Below are 23637 nucleotides of genomic sequence, written 5' to 3'. Positions count from 1 at the left end.
ATTCATTATTTTTCCCGACAATGCGCTATTATCATCACTTGTTGACTTATTGGCGTATATAAACGGGTGAGGCTGTTTTTAGCTAAAAATGTACCCTTTCTTTTTCGACCAAAATCGTACTTTTCCCTCTTAGGCCAAAACAAAATTTTATGTAATGTATGTTAAAAATGTAATTTAACTTAATACATATTTTTTTTGTAAAATTAGAGCAATTGTATAATTATATAATTTTGAAAATGATTAAAAGTATAAATTGCATAATTTAAACAAAGGCGAATGAAAAACTTACTCTTGTAAAATTTCACTGACTATATTTTAATATTCTACAAAATATAAAAAGAAAATATTTGATATATTTAAAGACCATAAAATAATACTTTTTTTCAAATTTTAATGTTAGGTCTATTGGTTATTAAAAAAACTTCAAATTTTGATTAATTTTTAACTTTATTTAGTAATAACTAAGTGCTTAAAAAATGTAAATTATAAAAGAAAAAAACAAAAAAAATAATTACTGCAAGATACTAGTTAGTTAGTTTCTCAATAATTTTCATAATAATATATCATGTTAACATTATTTTAACAGTTTGAAGTAATGCAATATTTGTAATGGTTTGTGTTATGTATGCAATTATGTAATATTAATCATAATTTAATCATATGCCATAATATGTATATCAGTATAATTATTATAATTAATTCATTATGCCAAAAAGTAACGTTAAAGTATAACAATATTCAATTTACCTAATAATATCAGTATTTGTATAAAAAAAAAGCTTTTTTTACGTAATTTTTAATATATCTATTTTATTTATATTGCAGCTGCCTATTTTTGGGCCGGGAAATCGCCAAGAATTTCTCCGGATGGATTTACTATTCCATATCCTGAGGACTATCCGGCAGTGTAAGTACCTATTATACTGTTTAATGTTTAGAAAAAAGATTTTAAATTTAAACAATACTACAGTTACGAAGTATTGTATAATATTGTAATGATTCCATTATGAATAACTAGATTTTAATTTTAAACTAATTTTTATAAGCTTTTAAAATGGTTCAATTTAAGATATGATTTCTCTTGAATAATTTAAAATATATTTTGTTTTTAAAATATAATAGGGTAAATAACGCTGCATAAAACAAAGTGCCTTTAACAAAAACTAGGTTTTTTTTTTTGAAATCAATCAATATTTAAGATTTTATAAAAAATGTAAAATAATAAAAAATATTACATAAATATAAAATGTTTAATCCAAAATAATCAATTATTATTAAATTATGTGCTTTCTATACTAAATGTATAATTAAAGTTAAAAAAAAAAAAATTGCATCAGAACATTAAATAAATTATGATAAAGATTAAAATCTAATTAACTTAAATTATTAAATAAATAAAAGAATAATGAATTATATTTTATTAATTTGATACGTACATTATTTTATTTGCTTAACTTGAAATAACGTTCCTCCGTTATAAATAAAATGTGCATACCACCGTTTCCATCACCGCAACAATATTGTGGAATACTCTAATTACTTCAATCGTAATATTTTACTAATAAATCGAAACGCAGACAATTAAAATATTAATACTTACTTCATTGAAACCATGGTGTTCTATACAATAAACATATCAAGCGATTATCTCTGAAAAACCACTTTCCATGTTTTCTAATTTCTTGTATATCATAGTGTAACCTAGTTTTCTATGTTGATATACATAACTGTTTTTAGCCTACTAATATTTATTGAACCGAGGACTTAATTCAAAATTTAGTCATTATAATAGTTTTCTCAACTCGGCCTTACATTCTAATAATGTTTATTTATTTTAACCGTAGTTATACCTTTACCGTACCCTAACTTAATCTATACATATCAAATGGGTAAAACAATACAATGTAATAGGGTTTGGTATAATAATTAATGACGGGACAGTAGTTGGAAATTTTAATGATTTTATATTTTAGACACTCAATCCCTTGATACCTTCAGCCAGTACTTTACACTTTTCGTATGCTCTTGCCCATTATACACCTACTTGTTATAGTTTAAATACAAATGCCGTTAACGTGTACTCACTCACTACATATAAATATTAAACATCGATCTATTTGTTGAACGTGGATTTATATAATATATACGTAGATATATTAAGTCTGCACCGTGGTGAATTCTGTAAACCCAATACGAAAATGCGTATTATTATAATTTTATTCGGTAACCCGATTAAGTGGTACTTACGTGCATAATGTATGTAGAGCGATTTCTTGAACGTGTCTTACGTTTGTAGTATATTCCAACTATTTTACATAGGTAAGTGTTTTTGCAGTGCAAAAATCACTCTACTTACGTTTATTTTGTTAATAAAAATAAAATATAAAATTAATTTAGGTTGGTAGACATTTCACTGAAAAAAAAAAAAAAAATAAGAAAAATTAAAGGCATCATATTGAAAATTTGTCATCCGAATATCGATATTTTTCTATGTTAGATAATATTATATCTGTAATAATTATTCAGTTCGAATTATTTATTGAAAATTAAAATTTAGATTCAATCAAACCAATACAAACTGTATCCTAAGTATTTTAAAGTGTCATGATAGTAATAATATTTATATATTTAGTAGTATATTAACAAAAACAGGTTAAGATATATTAATATTTTATTGAAACCTAGGTGAGAGTTTCTAAAGAATAAGATTTAAATAGTTATATAATATCATGAAATAATAATAATTTGATTAAATCTAATAATTAATTCTAATTTTAATTAAACAGCTTATAGTATTCTCATTTCCAAGTAATTATAAAATTGATGAAATTATTTTACAAATTTAGTTCAATGATTTATATTAATCTACATGATAAGAACTTGAAAATCAAATATTTTTGACAATTTTTTACTTATAAGTATAAACATCAAAATATGGTTTATTAATTAATATTAAATTAATTTCAGACTATTTCATTAATATATTTAGACTTTAATTTGTTTATTGTTATCTTGTTTTCAAATCATATGATGTTCATATGAAATTTGAATGCATTTCACCATTAAAATTATAACACTACGGCGGCATAAACAGACAATTCTGCTACAATATTGTAAAGGTTCCATTTTCCTAGTATCTGATAAGTGTGACAATTTATTTTAAAAATGTAAAACTAAAATATATTTCAAATCATCTCCTTTACTGCCCACTTAAGAAAAATATTTTATATCACCATACAAAATATATTACAACTTACAAGTACTAATATCTGTTATCATGAATACTGCACGGTGACGATGTATTATAATAGGTTAAGAAATAAAATAAATCATTGTGAATAACATATTATAATAATATGTTTCACAATGTAACCTTGTGTACGATGCAAATTCATTGTCGTGTAATTGTGTGAATATAAAAGTTAAGATGAGAGCGATTATTTTTCAACCATCGTGCATTTTTAAAAACAAAATCGCAAAATTATTCAACTAGAAATAAATTTAAAGTTAAAAATAAAAAAAGTTGTATTTCCTAGAATACAACCTTTTGTTTTTATATACGTTAATTTTATCTATATGATGTGTATGGACAAATAATACAATATAATATTGTATTTTATAGTGCTTGAATCGGTAACGCAAACAATATTATTCTTTCGCAACTAATTTAATAAATGCTGCTATATTCCTTACAAAATGTTCTATATATTGTAAACTTGGTTAAATATTTATACAGTTTACACGTATTATGTATAAATTGATATTAATTTCTATACATACATACATATTAATATACACAGAGTTTGAAATTATTACGTTTTTACAGTATTTAATTTACTTGATTTAATATTATAATATATTAATAATTAACAATAAATCAGTCATTAATTATAATTTTTTTTCATTTATTAATTTGTATTATGTCAATACACTTAGTATTCTTACGATGTCATTTAAGTACTATTTACATTTTGGTTATTATGCTTACAATTAATTTACATTGATATTTACAAAAAGTAAAAATACAATTTTTAACTTTGTTTAGTTTATATGTCTAGATGTCTAAGTCCGAGTTGGAATTTGAGATGTCTTATTTGGGTTCAAGTAAGGTGTCCTGTGAAAGCTGTGGTTTTAGTCTTAGGTTGACGAATCTTCTGCCAATTTTGTAATGGAGAGCACCGACAGCTTTGTGGAGTTTTTCGTGGAAGTTTTTGAACTGTTGTGTTATTCATTCTGATAGGTAGGGAAGGCCTGTATCGTTGTGTAATTGTTTATTTCTCATGAACCACGGGGTTTTTAGTGGTATTCTTAAACATTTATTTTGAAGGGTTTGTAATTTTGTAATTTTTGTTTGTGAAGCTTTTGCCCATACCAGGCTGTGTATGTTATTAGTGGTCTTATTATTGCAGTGTATAGTAGTAAAGAGCATTTCATTTGTATGGTTGAGCTGTGGTTTAGTACAGTATTCTCAGCCTAGTGTACCCTTGATTTAATTTTTTGTTAATATGCATTTTCCAGCTTAATTTTTCGTCCAGGTGTAGTCCCAGATATTTCACTGAGTAGCCCTTGTTATTTTAATGGATTTCCTGGTTGTTAATTTTTATTAAAGTCGGGTTTATGTATTTTTTTAGGGTAAATATTTTTGTTTCGCTTTTGGTTAGGTTTCCATTTTGAGAACCATAGGGGTTATTCGTCTAGGGAGTTTTGTAAGTCTCTTATTGAATATTTGAGAGCTTGGTTTTGTGTAATTATAGCTGTGCCGTCTGCGAACATTGCTAGTTGACAGTGTTGTGGCGTTGGTATATCATATCAATATAATATATTAAATAACGTTGGTCCAAGCACTGATCCTCGTGAATTATAATTTAATACTTATAAGACATTTTTAACTAATAACAGTAATGAAATAATAATTATTATTTTAATTTATTAGACTACCAATAAAATAATTTTTTATTCACTTTTTGATTATTTCTTTAGGTTTATTTTGGTTTTTTTAATTTTTAATTTATATTATCTTTTTTGATTTTTCTATCGATAAGTATAAAAGCTCTCATTAAAATTATATAATAACATTTTTCTTTGGGGCTTAATATGATAGTCTATAATAGATAAATACTATGACGGGTAGCTATTGAATAGTTATTGGTTACGTGATTAATTATATGAACTGTGTGGCCTGGTGTGACGCGGCGATTGGCCTTAATCACTAATGTGTATCAGCCGACATCGCTAGTTCTCTGATAGGTGACCACTAGATTTCTTAGTGACGAATCCAAATTATACACACATACACAAAACGTATTCTAACCTTACAAACAAACCTTACACAAAAAACCTACTATATCTTTCTACAGTTAATGGCTTTAGTTACCAGGATTAAAAAGATCAATGAAAGAAAAAAATTAAAATTAACTTTTACTTCTGGGTTACCTACTGTAATCATAATCTTGTCAATATTTTTTGGAACACGAAATTTTAGTACCTAAAAAATTGAATCAAATATATTTATAACTATTTCCATAATATAATAACGTATAATATACCAGATTGTTGTTCTTGTTTCACAGGGAACCACCCCCGCTACAAACGCACAACAATTCAAACATCATATTGCGATTGCCGGGCGGAAAACGCATCAAAGACATCAAATGGCTATCAGTCTGGTGTAGGCGGTTTACGGTGAGTGAAACATATCGAATTAAATTTTTTATACTGTTTTTGCATACGAATACATACATCTATTCACATACATGATATATATATATATAAGTATACATGTAGTGTAATTTAAAAAGATTTATCCGATTGCTTATGTATTTTTTAGTTTTTAAGTTTAGAGTAGTATATAATACTTTACATAAAAGAATAATATCTCAAATGTATTTATTGATACCTATTAATGTTTTATGTAGGATGTAATAAGAATTATTTTAATTATTTATTAAGGTTACATGAATAATATTTAGTCAGAACTAAAATTAATTTCGTTATGCATATCTGTTTTAATTAACTTCGCTAATTGTTTAGCTCGTATATAGTTTATGTTGATGACGGAACTTCCACGATATCTTTAACGTATCCTCAATAGAAATAATCATGATATAACATAATATTATGTGGCCTAAGAAGCCAGATTCAAAGCATTGAGTGATTAATTTTGAATAACCCTATACATTAATGACATACGAATCATTTATTTTTTCACAGACGGTCTACGTGAAATTGTTTGATTCGATGTTATATATCTCAGATATATATACATACATATACGTATGTACTGTGTTATACATTATTGCAAACTCGCGGCATACACAATTTTATGGAAAATCGTCTTATGCGTTTTCGCTTTCGGTTTAATACTGATTAAACCTCACGCACCTATTATAGTATTATGTATGCATATAATACACGTTACGCACGCGTCACATTCGCGAATAATTGAAAACATTAAAACCTACACACTGGCGTGTCGTACAATAGTTTGTTTTAATATTTTTCTACCATGAAAGTTGTGAGCTCGGAAACTCACAATGGTGAATAAAAAAAGTTTCGTGTCTGAAAATCATAACAAGGCGTGTCTATAACAAAATAATATGTACATTGTACAATATTAATAACATAATAAGTGTAAGAACGCGTATCTGTATTATATAAGGACATTCTTTAAAATTAAATAACTCAATTTATTAAAAAGTATATTAATGTTTTTGGATTTTTTTTTTTTTTATAATACTTATAATTTTATAAATAAATTGAATTTTATGAATTTCAAATAAGTAGTTAATTAGTTATAAATATTTAGTTTTACAAATGATCTTATAGAAATGAGCCAACATATTGGAAATATCCCTATGCTACACCATACCACTAATGAAAAATTAAATACTTATAAGTTATAATCAATTAACTAAATTGACTACTCGTTTGAATTAAATTATTATACATCAGAGTTCTCAAAAAATAAATTTGCTTAGGAATATAAAATTTAAAAAAAAATGTATATTGCAATTCAAAAACTTTAATGCTTTTTAAGAAAGTAAGTGTTTAATTTTAAAAGATATATACCTATCGTTGTTTAAAAAATACATTACCCATTGGCTCCTTCATGAATATGATGCATCAAAACCGAAATATCATTATTAAATACCTACTTTGTAAACTTCCATTTTTATACTAATTGGTTGTTTTGTTTTATCTTATTTCATTCTAAATTTTTTTGCTGTTCTAATCTACACTTTTGGATTTGAATTTTTTTTTTTAATTCTATAAGAACATATAATAAACAAGATAACTACTGAGCCTCCACGTGAGTTTTAAACTCAATGAGTCCTAGTCATATTTATTAATACTAAAAAAAAAAAAAAAAATCACTTGGCCTATAATATTTGTGTACCTTTATGTATTTTGGTGTACATGACACACATGCGACAATACGATAACTCACAATCGTTCTTTTCAATTAATAATATTGGCATCTGGGTCAGACGAAAAAACTTAAAAAAAAAAAAAAACTTAAAGCCCTAGTATATATAATATAATAATATAATAATATTAATATTGTAAATCAAGATGCTATATTTATACATAATATTGTATATTTTTTTTTGCATTTCTTATACAAGCGCGTATATTATTTTCGAAAATGAACCGGAATTATGTTATTTCGATATCGAACTACTGCAGGGGAAAAGGAATATAAATCCTCCCTCATAAATTTATTTACTGCTTTTCCTAGCGTCAAAATTCAAATTTTATCTTCCCTCATTCACTTTCTCGCGTGGTGCGTTCTGTTTTTTTTTTTTTTTTTGTTTCATTTTTTTCTAAAGTAATAGGTCCAACGCTCAACCATCCGTCCACACCCCACCCCACTTACATTATTCTCGGTCGACGACGAGTGATGGCCGTGACTGAAAACTACCGTCTACCAGCACGGTGTACTTGCAGAGTGGCACAAAATCAATATTACACTTTTTGCCGCTGCGGCGTTTTGAAAATCACAGAATAAAAGTAAACCGTTTACAACAATCAAACGCACTTTTCACAGACAGCCGACGAAATTCTATTTTTCCTCTTTTTTTCCTAATCATCATCAACCTACGTTTCCGAGAAATTACTTCTTCAACACACGTCTGTCCTTCGTTCTGTTTATTTTTTTATTACCTACGAACACGGAAATAACTAATGAAAATTAATAATCATGTTTTAATGTATAGCAAATTTGTTTTGCTTTTTTTAAACTATATTGATGCAAGATATGTGTTAATTATATTATGTAGAATTGAATTTCAGTTTTATAAATTAGCTTTTATTAAATAAAGCTGAGTAATTAAAAACATGAAATATTTGTTGACTATATATTATTAATAATATATACTGAGTTATTCACCGTCGCGCGAACCAACTTCTTTTTTGAGTAGTTTAATGCAGTTATTATTTCTGAACTTGGAATTCTTAAATATACTTAAAGACATATTTTAAAATTAAGATATACTTATATTTTATAAGGAATATTCTATAGAGATACAATCTTCTATTTTTCAAATGAAAACCTTTTTTTACTATAATTTATTAAGCGGATAATTTTTTTAAACATATTGACGTGTATCAAAACTAAATTTATAACGGGTAGTGTTTGAAGTAATATATACTTATACACAATAATAAAACTATAATAATTGATTTGGAAGATAATATGGGGACTTTAGGGATTTAAAAATTTACAACAAAGTTAGTATTAATTTATCAATATTAATAATTCGTAAAAATATCTCAAGCATAATAAATAATATATACTAAATTTAATTTTAGAAATATTTTATATTTTTGAAAACCATTTTTAATTATTATTATCCTTAGCATAACCTTTTAAATAATCAAGAAATCAGTAATTTAAATTTTAAATAGATACGAGTATATTAATATTTTCATAAAAAATAAATATCTACTAAATAATTTACAAAAGATGGTTCTCAATTGACAACCTGAAGTTTTCCTACAATAAAACAAAATATCTCAAGTATTTTAAAATATGGTCTTTAAATACATTTAAAACTTCCAAAACAGAAGTTTAATAAATTCATCATTAAAGAAATAAATTGAGAATAAGTATGCTTAATATGAACCATTCTGTATAGAGGCCTCATAGTATAATATAGACTTGGATTTATTCAATTATTATTAATTATTTTTAATTTACTCATGAATTCTTTGAAAAACTTTGTTATGAAATGTGATTATCTTAAAAATTAAAAATGTTCTCGAAAATGTGCAATTTAATAGTAATAACACTCAAACCTGAATAGGTACTAAGAATTTCAAAATTGATTGAAACGTACAATAGTATATTTAATTCAAAATCATGTTAAAGATTCTATACATGTATTATGGAGAGCCGTAAAGAGCACCGTATTATATCTAGTGAACCATAGCTTTCCAATATTAAATAAATGTGTGTGTATATATATATATATATATATATATATATATATATAATAATAATAATAATAATAATAATAATAATATAAATATAACGATCGTAAATTGAAAAATGAAGTTTCGTAATAACTACAGGCAGTATAGAATACAGGCTGATTCGCCAAGCAAAAATTTATAAAATTAGAATTTGATCAAATTCGTCATTTAAGGAAAAAATTGGGGAAGTATACTTGGAAACTCACATAAAATATATATTTTAATACAGGTGTACGCGATCATTATTGTGTTAAACAGAAAAATTCTATCTGTATATGAGTATATGATATACAGACAAATATTTCTAATATTATTATTATTATTATTATTATTATTGTTATTATTATTATTATTATTATTATTATTATTATTATTATTATTATATTTTGTTCTTCGTAGGCCACAGTAAGTACATAATATCATAATAATATCAAATAATGAAAAATTAAGGCTTATTAAAATTGAATGCTTAATGAATCACTATGAACCCGTTAATTAGGTTAAGTGAATCTACCCCCTCCCCCCATAAAAAATATACAGAAAGTGGAATATATATCATAACTTGATGACTAAATAATTCAATAATACTAACTATTTTTTTCAAAAACAAATTGATATTATACGGAGATTGTTGCATAGGAAAAAAACGGAATACAATAAGTAAATTATATTATAATATAATTATATACTACATAGAGTTTACTTAAATTTTATCAATTTATCATATAATTTTTAATCTAAATCTATTTGATTTGATTATTGTGGAGGATAATATTACGATATATTTTTGCAATGACAAAAGAACTAAGATTAGTTTTAATCATGATAGCATATTTTTATTGTTGGTTTTTGTCTGAAAAAAAAAAGAATAAGTCGTCACTCGTTTGCAAATTCCATCGCATTCAAAATATCAAATCTCTACGTTTATACTATTATAACTATACTTGATATTAGTTGCGTATAGTTGAAGTTACGTTCGCCAGCTACACGGAACAATCGGGACCTTATTTATTATCATATACGAAAACTATCGGCCGGCTAGAAATCGTTACAGGATATCATAAACAGTTTTAATCTGAATAAAGTCGTAATCTTCATGTCATGTTGGCATAAGAGTGATGCAATTTAAATCGCGGCATTTCACGAAGAACTTACACATAATATACAAGGTTAAACAAATTACTTTATTGCTATTACGATCAAACAAAGTTAGATGAAAAATAACTGGAAACAATGAATTGTAAATAATAAAATCGTATATTTTACTTATATATATATATCAGGAGATTCATCATAAGAGTAACTATTCTATACCTAGTTTATAAGCTTTCAAATGAAAACCACCCTTTTAACTGTAAATTATTGATCGGATTTTTTATGAAACTGATGACTTATTTAAATCGAAATTCAAATGAATAGTTTTGAGTTATTAAACTTGATGTCTTGATGTACTAGGGTAAATAGTCCTGAAATAGTGAATTTATAAAAAATATACAAAATAAATAGGATAAATTTTCTTAGTAAAAAAAATTCTTATTATAGTCAATTTTTTATAAATTAATGATATTAATTATTATAATAATTAAATTATTCTAGTCTTAATTTTTTTTTTTAATTTGGTATCATAAATAATTATTTATTCTAAAAAATTTTTCATTATTATTTCAATTTATTAACAAAAAAAAAAAAAAAAAAAAAAAAGATATTAAAAAAAAAATCATCTTCTTAACTATTTACAATTAAAAAAAGTGTTTCTTTTTACAAAAGAAAGTTTGTATCGTCTCAGAATACTTTTTACGAAGACGTCTCACGCTAACGCCGTCCGTAATTTATCTTAAAAAATGGTTTGCGAGCTATTAAGTTATAGAGATAGTATTCTCAGTAAAGCTTTACCAAATTTTCACAATATGTAGATAAGGTCTTTATCTGTCTTAGCATTTCTTTTCTGATAACTTAATGTTAATCTAAATCACAAATCATTCACTCATAAAGATTCTTGATTTTTTTTTTTTTAATTCTTTATTAACTGACGTATAAGTATTAAAATTAAAAAAAAATTAAGCTCTACGAAACAGTTAATGTTTTCTTCTTTTTCTGAACCATTTGATAAATCTACTATAAATACTGTACTCGTAAGTTTTCCCTGTGTAGAACAATTTTTCTATATAATTTCATTATTACACAAAACAATCATTGTTGTTATTAACATGTGGCCATTTTTAAAATTATTTAAATTAATATTCAAGTAATATATTTAAGATGTAAGAGTTAAGTTATATCAAAAGTCAAAATGTTTCATCATAACCAATCTTCATCTCCATCTTGAGCTACGAATCATACCAAACTTAGACACAGCCAAATACCAAGGCCTTACATTTTTCAAACGTCTAACATGGATCTAATACATCCACTCGACTAAAACTCAAGATTAAAGTTAAATAGACAATTCTATCTACTCAGATCAATTATATGCAAATATTTTGAAATATCCCTTGAAACCAAAATTTGTTATATTTTATGTTGGTTGTACTAAAGTGTGTACAAATTTTACAAATTCTCCAAATATAAATGACAAAAAAACCTATACTCAAAATTTCATGAAAATTGCCTGTCTTTAAATCTTTAAATAACATAAGTGTAGCGTCCTCTAAAATGGTATAAAAAAGTGACTATGCATTTTTAAAATGAGAATTTAATGAATAAATATATCTGAAAACCCAAAAAATCAAAGCGTGAACAAATTTATTATAAAAAGGAAAAATAGATGAGCATTGCCTGGTGAATCACTCTGTATAATTGACTTATTATGAACGTCAAGGTGGTTACAATATTCGGGGTGGCTTTGCGTGCGTCGCAATAATAAACGAAAACTAGCTGTTGCGCACTTACGGAAGTTGTTGGTCTTCAGCTGCAGCAGGTATTAGGCGTAGTACGCGAACCAATAAAACTTTATTATACACGCTTAAATCGTTTTCGGAAGGAAGCGATAACTCTACAGTATAAAATATAATATACACGAAACCCGCAAATGCACACATATATATTACAGTGGTAATAATAAGGGTGTCAGTCCCTATTTTTCATCTTTTTTTTGTTTTTATCTCTTCTCGGCAAGATTCGCTCTGTTATACGCATTAATGCGTTTTATATTTTTTAATGCACTGGCACTGAGAGTTAATTTCGTACAAAAGACGTTGAGAGTTAAACTACATATTAATAGTATCATTTATTGCCGCGATGCAATAGTATAACTCAATTCTACAAGGCGTGCGCGAAATATAACGTGAATCACGTGAGTGACTTAAATCAACGTATGCGACGACGACCATTACATTATTCGTATATAATAATAATAATATATGACAATTTAATTATGGGTAGTAGAATGATGCGAAGGGAAGGATTCGATAATTTATTTTTTGTTTTTTCATACTTAAACAATAGACACTTTTAAATAACGTATTTATTACTGAAGTTGATACTTGATAGCACAATGTATGTAGATTACAAACCTATAACGGTTGCATGTGTGAAACGAAGAGCTACCCCATGGACGTGTGACACTGTGAATTAATACAAATCTAGAATTTTATTATAGCCAATCTTCCACGGAATAATGTTAATCAGATATTTTTGTACGTTTATTATAGTACATTATCATCTATAGTAGAGATAGATTATTATAGTATGTACTTCAAAATTTAAATTCCCAATACTGAGCACAATGAACATTAACGGTAAGGATTTTAAATGTTTGAGTTTCAAATCAAATAAAATAATTATAGAGAAAATTGTATTTACATATAAATACATAGTATACTTAACATATTTTATGCACTCTTTGTAAATAATCGAATCATCTCTTCAGTTTCAATATTTAATTATTAACGATGAAAACACGATATTGATTAACTATATCATGGTAAACGATAAACAAAAACATCAAATATAAAAATAAAATAAATAAATACTTTCAAACTTTATAGAGGTTTAATAAAATGTTTGATGTACTGTAAATCTGAACAGTGATTAAAAGCAAAGAAAAATTCTCAAAAAAAAAAAATGCTATAACTCACTCCAAGTTGTCTGATTAAACTTTCTACTATTTAATTTGATAATACAACCTACTTTTTTTTTTAAAAAACATTCGATTAAGTTTTAAGAAACGATTTTAAAAAGTCGATGTTCATTATCTATTGTGTTTAGAGTTAGACTAACGAAGTGTAAGCCTATAGGGGTAGTTTCGTATTCCTGTCGCGCATTTGAATAGGGAAACAAACGGCGGCGATATAAAGCATATACGACGTATTATTATCATTATTATTCTTATATACATAATAAATAATATTGTTATTCATGAGAGGACGGAATAAAAAAAATCTCGAAATTCAAATCCAAAAGGCGTGCCGAGATTTTTATTTCCACCCTTACACGTCCGCACACTCGCACGTACACCTATAACGCATTTATTCTGTTGAGGATGAGACGTTTATTTTTAAATTCGATCGCGCGCGCAAGTTCGATATACGATGAAAATATGTAATGTATATAATATATTATAGTCTTGGCGTCGCCATAATATTATAACGTTTTTATATGAACGTGCAGCCGCTTGAAGTCAGACCGGGAGACACGTGTACCATGAAACACGGCGTTTATAACGCACTCAAGTGCAAAAGGCAGCGCACAAAAAGTAGAGAAAACGCCGTTGTCGCCGTTTCTTTTTAAAACATTTTTTTTTTCTTCGTTCGGTTTTCGCTATCATAAAATGCAAAATTGAATTCGTGATAAACAAAAAAAATTATAATATTAATATTATATACACTACAGTACAGTTTGTGCAGAGCTCGATGTCACATATACTTCATTCGCTCTATTTTTTTCAACTTGATCACGTATCTTATACTTATACGTTTTACTAAATAATTTTAGGTAATATCATTCATATTTGTTCGATATATTTTATTCCCCGTGTTTGAATTCTCATTTAATTTAAAGGTTATCAGCTTCTCCTACTCATTGTTGTTACAATTAACATTAATTATTTCACTATAAAAAAAATAACTTGCTGTGTAGTAAGTCTTTATTTATGTATACCACATATTAAAAGCTTATTTTTCTATATCGATAAGACGCCCATCTTTATATCAATTGTTTTTTATTATTGTGAAATAAAGCTTATTTTTCAACTAAAATACTGATTACTTTTTTATCGATGCATTTACTAACGGTTTTTTTACCTCTACTATTTTACTGCTGTCAATTATTATAGTATATTATGTCTTCAATAGCTCGATCTTCTACATTTAAATTTAATATTTCTTAAGTTTTCAAAGGGAAAAATAGTACAGATCATATCTCTTCAAAAAATGTTATAGTCTCACTTAAGGCGAATCATTCATAAATTCAGTCAGTTAAATTAAAATTACTAATTCATGAAAATACGTCATCAACTATTTTCGATAAATTATAGAATCTCTCTCTTCTGATATTTTACTATTAAAAAAAGGAAATAATGAATTAAAAACCGAAATTTAATTATTGCATAATAAAGCTTGCAATCAGATTTTAATCCTCACTCTTCATAATCTGACAATTCAATTTTGGTATTGTACAGGGAGCTAAAAGAAGTTGTCATCAAAAAGGTAGTGGTATTTTGATTACTATTCACATATATTTCCGCTCAAGCTTACTCCCTCCTTCTAATTTAAATTGTACATATCTATCATTAATGGTGTATATTAATAGTGTTAAAGTATTATTACAATCATGTAAATATCCACCTAATAGTTCCTTAGAATTTTTTAAAACCTTTTGTGATTCACTTGAAATCCTATACATAAATAATCCTGAATCTGTAATTATACTTGCAGTAAATTCAACTTACCAGGTTTGTACTGGGAGACATTAATTTGCATGACGACATTAAAGTAGCATAAAAACTAATAAATCTGAGATACTTGAAGAGCTAATAATGTGTTTTCATAACTTTTTCAACACAACTTAATTCAAAATCACTCTTTTAATAATCTAAATCTAATACTCTCCAATAATGCAAAATTAACAGTTCTTAAAATATTATTCCTATTAGTAAAAATTGATATAGTCTATCCACCATTTCAGGTAATTAGTCTAAATGTAAAGTTCAATAAATACTTAAGTAAGAAAAATCATGAGTTTAATCATTTTTATAAGGATAATTATAATGCAATGAATAATAATTTGTGTTCCATAATCTGCCTATTTATTATTCTAAATTAATTTAATGCATCTCCTGCACTAAATCCATTTTATAACGTCATTTATAGTTCTATTAAATTATTTATTCCTAAAACATAAATCGGGATCAACACTTTCCTGAAATAGTATAGAAATAAACTGAGAAATATGATTTCAAAAAAGAAACGACTTCACAATTGTTTAAATATAATATAAACACTGAATTATCAATAACCAGAGCATTATGTAAAATAAAGTTCAAATTAAACTATAATTCGTATATCAGTTATATAAAATCTCATTTTTGACGATACTCTAATAAGTCATTTTGGAACTATATAAAAAAATTAAAACAAAATAATAATATCCCATATGTTATGAAATTTAATAATATTAAAAAATCTAATGGCTTTGAAATATTTGAACTTTTAAAAGATTATTTTATCTCTCTGTACTTAGATAACACGACTGATTTAACAAAATTTTTTACTTCATTATCCAAATTGATTGTTCTATCTAATATTCAATTCTTCCTCTCTGAAATCCTGTTAGGTTTGGGTTGCTTAAGCTTTAATCCTAGTCCTCATAGTATTCTCAAAATATTAATAAAATCATGTGAATATGCTTCATCTATTCCAATTCGTATTATTTTTAGTTGCTCTCTTAACAGTGGTGCATATCTATTTTTCTGCAAGTTAAGTTTCAATACACTTATATTCAAATTTTGCTTAAAAAATTACGTATCTAATTACAGACCTATTTCCAAATTTTTTTTTGGCTAAAATTTTTGAAAAATTATTCAAACAAATTATTTCATAACTTTTTAAATATTAGCCATGTACTAATTAACTCGGTTTTATATCAGGATGTTCTACTGAAATAAATTTACTTTGTTTTCTCCAAATATATTTGAGCCTATTGAAAAAGGCCTGCGAGTTAGGTAAATCATTTGATTCAGTAAACCTTGAAATCCTTATAAAATTAAAAAAGATTGGTATTCTAGGAAATATTTTAAATTGGTTTAAATCCTATTTGACAGATGGTTTTCAACAAGTTAATGATTATTAATTTTCCAAGTTCAGCAGTACCATCTGGAATCCCACAAGGTGTACAATTATTTTTTTGGTTGTTTTTGATATTTCTAATGGATACTGGTTGTTGCTTAAAATTCTGAGAGTTAAAACTTTCTTTTAATGACCTTAAACTCTTAACTCTATTGCATTATTTCTAACATAATAGATTGTTTTTCCCTTCAAAATTATTTAAATAATTTCTTAATTAAATGGTGTTAATCTAATAAGTTAAGTCATAATGTTTCTAAATGTTTTAAAATGTCATTCGGAGAAAAATAAAAATAAAACTTAATTTATAAAATTGATAATTTTATTTTCCTTGATAACGGTCCACTATCTTGATATTACCTTTCAAGTTTCAATTGAATCTTATGTTTTTATCCCATATTGATCAAATTAGTTTAAAAGCTACAAGAACATTCAGGTTTTTAATTAGATAAATTTATTCTATTGAGGATATACGTTGTTTAAAAATTCTATACTGCGTTCTAATTCGCTCGTTTTTTCAAATATGGATCAATAGTGTTGTGTCCATTTTCTACTTACCAAATTGAAAAACTGGATAAAAGTAGAGAAGATTTTTACGCTTTATTGTTTATAAAAATAATATATTAAATAATAAAACCATAATTCATTCAAAATAGTCTCAATCTCAATATTTTATATATCCGAAAGAAAAATTCAAATATTTCCTTTCTTTCAAAGTTGATAAATGGCTCAACATTATGTTCCCCATTATTAGTGCTTATTCTTTTCCTAATACAACACATAACTCCAAATCATGCCCCGCTTTTCATATGAAAACCTATTAAAACAATTGTGGTCAGAATAACCCTTTTAAGAGAATTTTAAAATTGTAAAATGAGTTCAGGTTAGACTTAATCCGTTATTAATTATAAATTATCCAGTATATCAATTTGTATATGTATTATTTAATTTTTAAGTTTATGTATTAATTATTTAGTATTCTTATGTTGTTTATTAATTAAGAAATGCAATTGTAATTTTATTGATTTCCTATACCTGAAATACATCTGTTCTTAAGCCTTTATGGTGTTTATCTTAAATAAATAAATATATGAATGGGAAAACACTTATATAATGTTATAACACATTTTATATTATTACACCTATACAACATTTGTATGTATATTGCCATCGACGCTATAATGGAATATCATCGATCGAAAATTATTTGATGGAAATCAAACGATTAATGACAGATATGATATAATTTAATATTATGGTGTAATATTAATGACGTAAGTGCGTAAAAGTGTCTCCGTACAAGAGCTCGTCCGATAGGTTTTTGAAAGTGGCAACCATATTATTGTCATAATACTATATGTATAATAATATGTAAAATAATTAAAAACCTCATGGCTCATCGATCCCGTATGTTTAATTATAATTTTATCTGTTGCCTAACGAGAATAAAATTAACAGTTTACCGTTAAATTGACAACCCAATAAATAATAGTCATTTTGTGCTCATGCTTGTTATGAATACGACTCATAATACGTAGGAATAATTGTTTTAACCGGGAAAAGTATTTTCAAATAAAATAAATTGACGATACTTTACGCATAATTTAAGTCCAATAAAATTATAATTATTTTTCTCTAAAAGTAGTTTTTACTAAAATGTTACATCGTTTGATGTTCTAAAATTATTTTTATTTAGAATTTGTGCATTGTTAATCATAAGAATAATTCAAAACATGAAAATAAAATTACAGTAGTTATGAACTATAGTTTTGTGGACATACTTAAGTTTTTTTAAATAATTTCGTTATTATTTTTTTTTTTTTTGATGAAATTCGTCATCAGTTTGTTAAGTTAAGACGGTTATAAAGAGAAAGAGAAAGAGCACCTTCTCAATAGTGATTATTTATTACTTGAGATTTTTTTTTTTTAAAGCCCAGCTGCAACTCGCATTTTAATTCAATGTGAATTTTCATTAATATTAGAGATTTTATTTTTTAATTTCTTATAAAATAATTGTCGAATGCAAATTTTACATTTCTTCTTAAAAAAATAATCACTGTTTAATTAAGTTGAATATTCTTAAAATAATTAAGTCAAGATCATTATAAACCGAAATGCGTCGATAACTTACATTTTATTATTTAATAAAATATATTTTATAGTGTATACCAGGAGTCTCCAAACTACGGTCCGCGGGCTGGATGCGGTTCCCCGGGTCCTCAAATGAGTTTTCACCTACCCGCCAAATAACAGCAAATATTCTAAAAATATGTATAGTTTCTATGTCGTTATCGCGCGTGCGAGCAATTATCAGCTGTATTGGCTGTAATTTATAAATTAAAATATATGAAAATTAAATGTGTTCATACATTTTGGCCCGCTAAGAGCTTTTTTTTATTTTATGTGGTCCTCGGATAAAAAAAGTTTGGAGATCCCTGGTGTATACTATAGTCTTAAAAGATAATTAGAGGATTCTAGTCTCCAATGTTCTATACTAATCTTTAGTCCAAAAGATAAATAACGCTTTTTGCACATCGTGAATGATACAATTAGCAAGTTGAGAACCACGTGATTTTTATAATACCGTATAAGTAGCAGAAATGAGTAGCACTCACTAAAATCAGCCAGCCAACTAATTATTTCCTTTTAGAACAGAATATAATGACAACATAGAATAGTAGCTATATGTTTTTTACACCATCATCAATATTATGGTTTCATTGAATTATTATATTATTGATATTTAATTAAAATAAAGATGATTATTTCATCAATTGTCTGCATCTTTACAGACATATGTATACTTTATGTACATATAATATTAAGATGAATATCAGGACATGTTAATATAAGCCAATATATTGTATAGGACATGGCTATAGTCACTTGATAGTCAAATTTTGAAAGATCTCGCCAGTCACGAATTCTTAATTCCAATTAAAATAATATAACGAAACGATTATTGCTGCCCACTCTCAAATATTTAACGAACTCAGTGTGATGACTATGTCGGGGATCATAAATCAGAATATCAGTGTTTTGTCCCATACCAACACTATTAGTGGCAAATCCTATTTATTTATATAATTACACCGAAATGCATACGTGATAAAAAACACAATTTATATAACGCAAAATCTGCGAATAAAAATTTCTAATTTTCAAGACATTTACATAAGCTTTTTTCACAACGTCATTAATTATTGCGATTTGCGATTTTGCGATAGCTACACGTTTATGTATGTACATAAACTACAGGGATTTGATATATTAATATCTTTATAAATTTAAGTTTTTTCCATTTCAATCAGTTGACGTGTGTCTTTTATTTCCAATGGAAATAAAATAAAATTGTCTGTTACTTACGTATTTACACATAATATACTATAAACTTTATGCAAATTAAGAAGAAAATTTATTGTCCTGATGCTTTTATATGATTTATTAAATTTTACTATTACATAAACTTCTCCGAACTTCTTGCAATGATTGGATTTTGTTTTAATAACCACTGTTATTAAAACGTTGCAGCTTAATAAATACAAAAGAAATTTTGTAAAATATATTATACACACGGTAAACTTAAGACGAAAATAATATAATAATAATAATCCTTAAATAATATTAAATGTGTTAAATAGCAAAAATCTCAAGTTATAGTAGCATTATAATACACAAACGAAACTATCTTATCGATCGAGATGTGGTTAATTATGTAGTTTCGAAAAAAAACGACTTGTTCAGCCATATATATTATTTAGTTATCATATTTATGTATAATATAATACAATATATACATTTAGAAATCAGCTACACAATGAGCGATGACCTTTGTATGCATATATATTATTTTATCGAGAAATCGGCTATATTATGCCCGACAAAAAAAGAAAAAATAACCAAAACTAATAAACTTCCGTTAATAAATGATTTATTAAATTTGAATCCGAAGTTTTTGCGTTTTAAAAGAAAAAATAATAACTAAACGCTACTATACACAATAATATCGTTGTCGGATATTTATCGATCTGCGTTGTACATGGTATAATAATAAGTGCAATGGCAGGTGTCGGGCTCTTGTGTATGCGGTGTGACTAAAACACTACACGCGTGTACGTACCCAGATTCAAAGTGCAATTTCCCAGAGACAATGTTTCAAAAGGTTTTCACCCTTGGCCGACGACGCTCCTGTGGCGTGTCGGGCTTTTTCCGTCTCGTAAAATATGAAAGCACAAAGGGTGGCTGCTGGGTCATTGGTGAGTGGTAATGGTGATGAGCACACGCGCGCATATATTTTAAATTGTATTAAAAAAAAAAAAAAATCGGTTGGCTGATATTATCATCATATTATAGTCCCCACCGTGGCCACGGTATTTTAGTCCTGGATGTGATTTTCATTCCAAACTAACGACTGGAATTAACGTAGTTTTGGCGAGATTACAATAAAATATTCGAAAGGCTCTACCGTTTTTAACACACGTGTCTCTGGTTTGCCGCAACAGGAGCTAAGTCGAAGCTCCGATGGTATACGAATGTATTATAAAACATATATACTTGATGTGTGTTGCCAACCGATAAACATTTAGACATATATTATTTTATAATAATTCTTTACACAAAACATACAACGGTTAGGTTTTGTTTTTCAGTTTTTTTTTTTTTATTCAGTTCGCTCTCTATTTATATAGTATAATACATTTTATGTATGTATTGTATAAATATAGGTAAATAAAATATCCTTTGACTCGAGCCTTTGATTCAGCAAAAAACCATTCCCAGAAATTTTAATAATATTAATAATGGTAATTATAAATTTTATAGAGTAAAACAGCGATCGAAAAAATCACGTTACTATTAAACATTTATTGTTTTTTAATGCAATGTTTCACAAAAACCAATATATACAATGCTATATATATATATATATATATATATATATATATATATCTTCTCCGTTGTAACATATAATATTGTATTGATTTAAAAGGACAGCTGGTATACGAGCATTGTTTGTACTGTGCACAGAGTGTCGTTATTATATAGTTACTCCACATTTGAAAATCCAAATAAGCAGTAATTTGTTTGTTTTTAAGTTTTTAATTTTACAAAAAATTACATACATTTATAAACATATAAATACAATTTCTTAATAATTGCAATTTAGTAATTATAATTAAGCATAAACATATTTCAGTGCTCATAACGTTCTGTACTATGTGTTATGTTTATAATTAAATTATATAAATATATATGTATTATCAGATATCTGATAAACATAATATTATGTTCGATTAGGTTTTCCTAAATAGTAGTTATCTTATGCATATCAAAATTCAAAAAAGTTTGTGAAGTCGATTGAAGAAATACGTTTAAGTATTGAAATGTCACCCTCTGCCTATGGTTTCTTGTTTGTGTATCAATAAAACGACCTAACTATATTAAGATTGCATATTTATCAAGCATACTCACTCTTATTGTATTTTTCATTCATACAGTTTTTCAAAATTTGATGTTTGGATTTTCAAATATACTTTAAGACCATATTTATTTAATATTTATAATTTTTAAAAATTGTCCAGTTATAATAAATATTAGAGTCGATATTACAACTATTTAATGTTTTTGTAAAATAATTTTTAAGGACTATTATTCTTAGTAAAACTTTACAAATAATTGAGAAACTACTCGTTCGAATTTTGAATAAGGGAAAAAATTTCAAATAATTTGTCCTCTTAATAATTTACAGTAAAAATGAAAAACTATCATTTAAAAGACAAAGGTATCACCATAGAGCACTTCTTAAATAGTTAACTCAATAAATTTTAAGAATTTAAAATATAGTCTATAAAGATATTTAGAAATTCAAAATATGAATAAATGTATAAGAAAAAAAAATGGACATGAGCATGCTTGATGATTTAAACTTTAAAACAAACTAGATCATCGTCTAGTGCTACATCGGTATAAAAATGTGATTAGGAAAAATCAATAAGCGTGATGCGTAGGTATATATTTTATTTGATAATATTATACCTACTGAGAATATGTTTTTTTCCATAGTCTTTTTTTTTTTACTGAAAACGATGACACAACCACAGTAATTCGACACCGTAGCTACAGAATTTATTGGTGTGCCAAAGATTTTTCATTCGGGCACAAAATGACTTGTCTTCTGGTTGGTGTCTACTACTAGCGCGGTGTCATCGATCACCGGGCGCCTTTCTACTGCACGTACGAACTTTACGACTGGGTATACTTACGAGGTTATCCCGTGGGATCTTATACTATATCGTATTTTTCACACCCTAAACTCGGAATACCACAGCGGTGGAAAAGTGCGTGAACGGTCTTTTTTCGTCTTAATTATTGTCGTCAAATGGAGAGAACGTAGAGAAAAAAAATCGTAATCACTCGTCTAAAAAATATCGCTGGTAATTAATATTATTGTAAACTATATACCTACTATTTTATTTACTACTGTAGTAAGGTGAAAAAAAATCCATTAGGTAGTTGAAACTGTTCTTAAAATACAACATATTATGTACTTTATACTATATAGTATATATTATAATATTATATATAAAGTAATCAATTGTGTTTGTATTTTATAAAATTATTAAATTGTTGTAAAAAAAAAACCATACCCATAAATATTTCTATATATATGAATGACACATCATTGATTTTACGTCTAGACGTAAGATAATGTAAACCTAGTTCATATCCTATCAACCGAAACGTTTAATTCAAAATTAAGTGACAAGTGTCTTAAGAAGTAATATTGGACATAATTCAAATGTCGAATCAGGCTATTTTAGTAGGGGCTCCAAATTATGGATCCATATTCAATGCTTGAACGAACAAGTAAACAATATAAGGTCAT

At 26.3% G+C, this 23637-nt stretch overlaps 1 protein-coding gene across 2 annotated transcripts in view; it reads left to right on the top strand.

The window, feature by feature from the left end:
• Positions 1 to 23637, top strand: part of LOC112594064 (protein Skeletor, isoforms B/C) — a 97320-nt gene that overhangs the window by 51662 nt on the left and 22021 nt on the right. For both annotated transcript variants that reach the window (XM_025338688.1, XM_025338680.1), the window contains exons 4-5: positions 826 to 907; positions 5571 to 5682. In XM_025338688.1, coding sequence (XP_025194473.1) covers positions 826 to 907; positions 5571 to 5682 — 194 coding nt within the window. The remainder of the gene's footprint in view (positions 1 to 825; positions 908 to 5570; positions 5683 to 23637) is intronic.

This window comes from Melanaphis sacchari, unplaced genomic scaffold, assembly GCF_002803265.2.
Source record: "Melanaphis sacchari strain LSU unplaced genomic scaffold, SCAv2.0 Contig0_pilon_pilon, whole genome shotgun sequence".
Lineage (NCBI taxonomy): Eukaryota > Metazoa > Arthropoda > Insecta > Hemiptera > Aphididae > Melanaphis > Melanaphis sacchari.
Note: the sequence above shows the minus strand (reverse complement) of the source record. Positions and strands in the feature narration are given on the sequence as shown.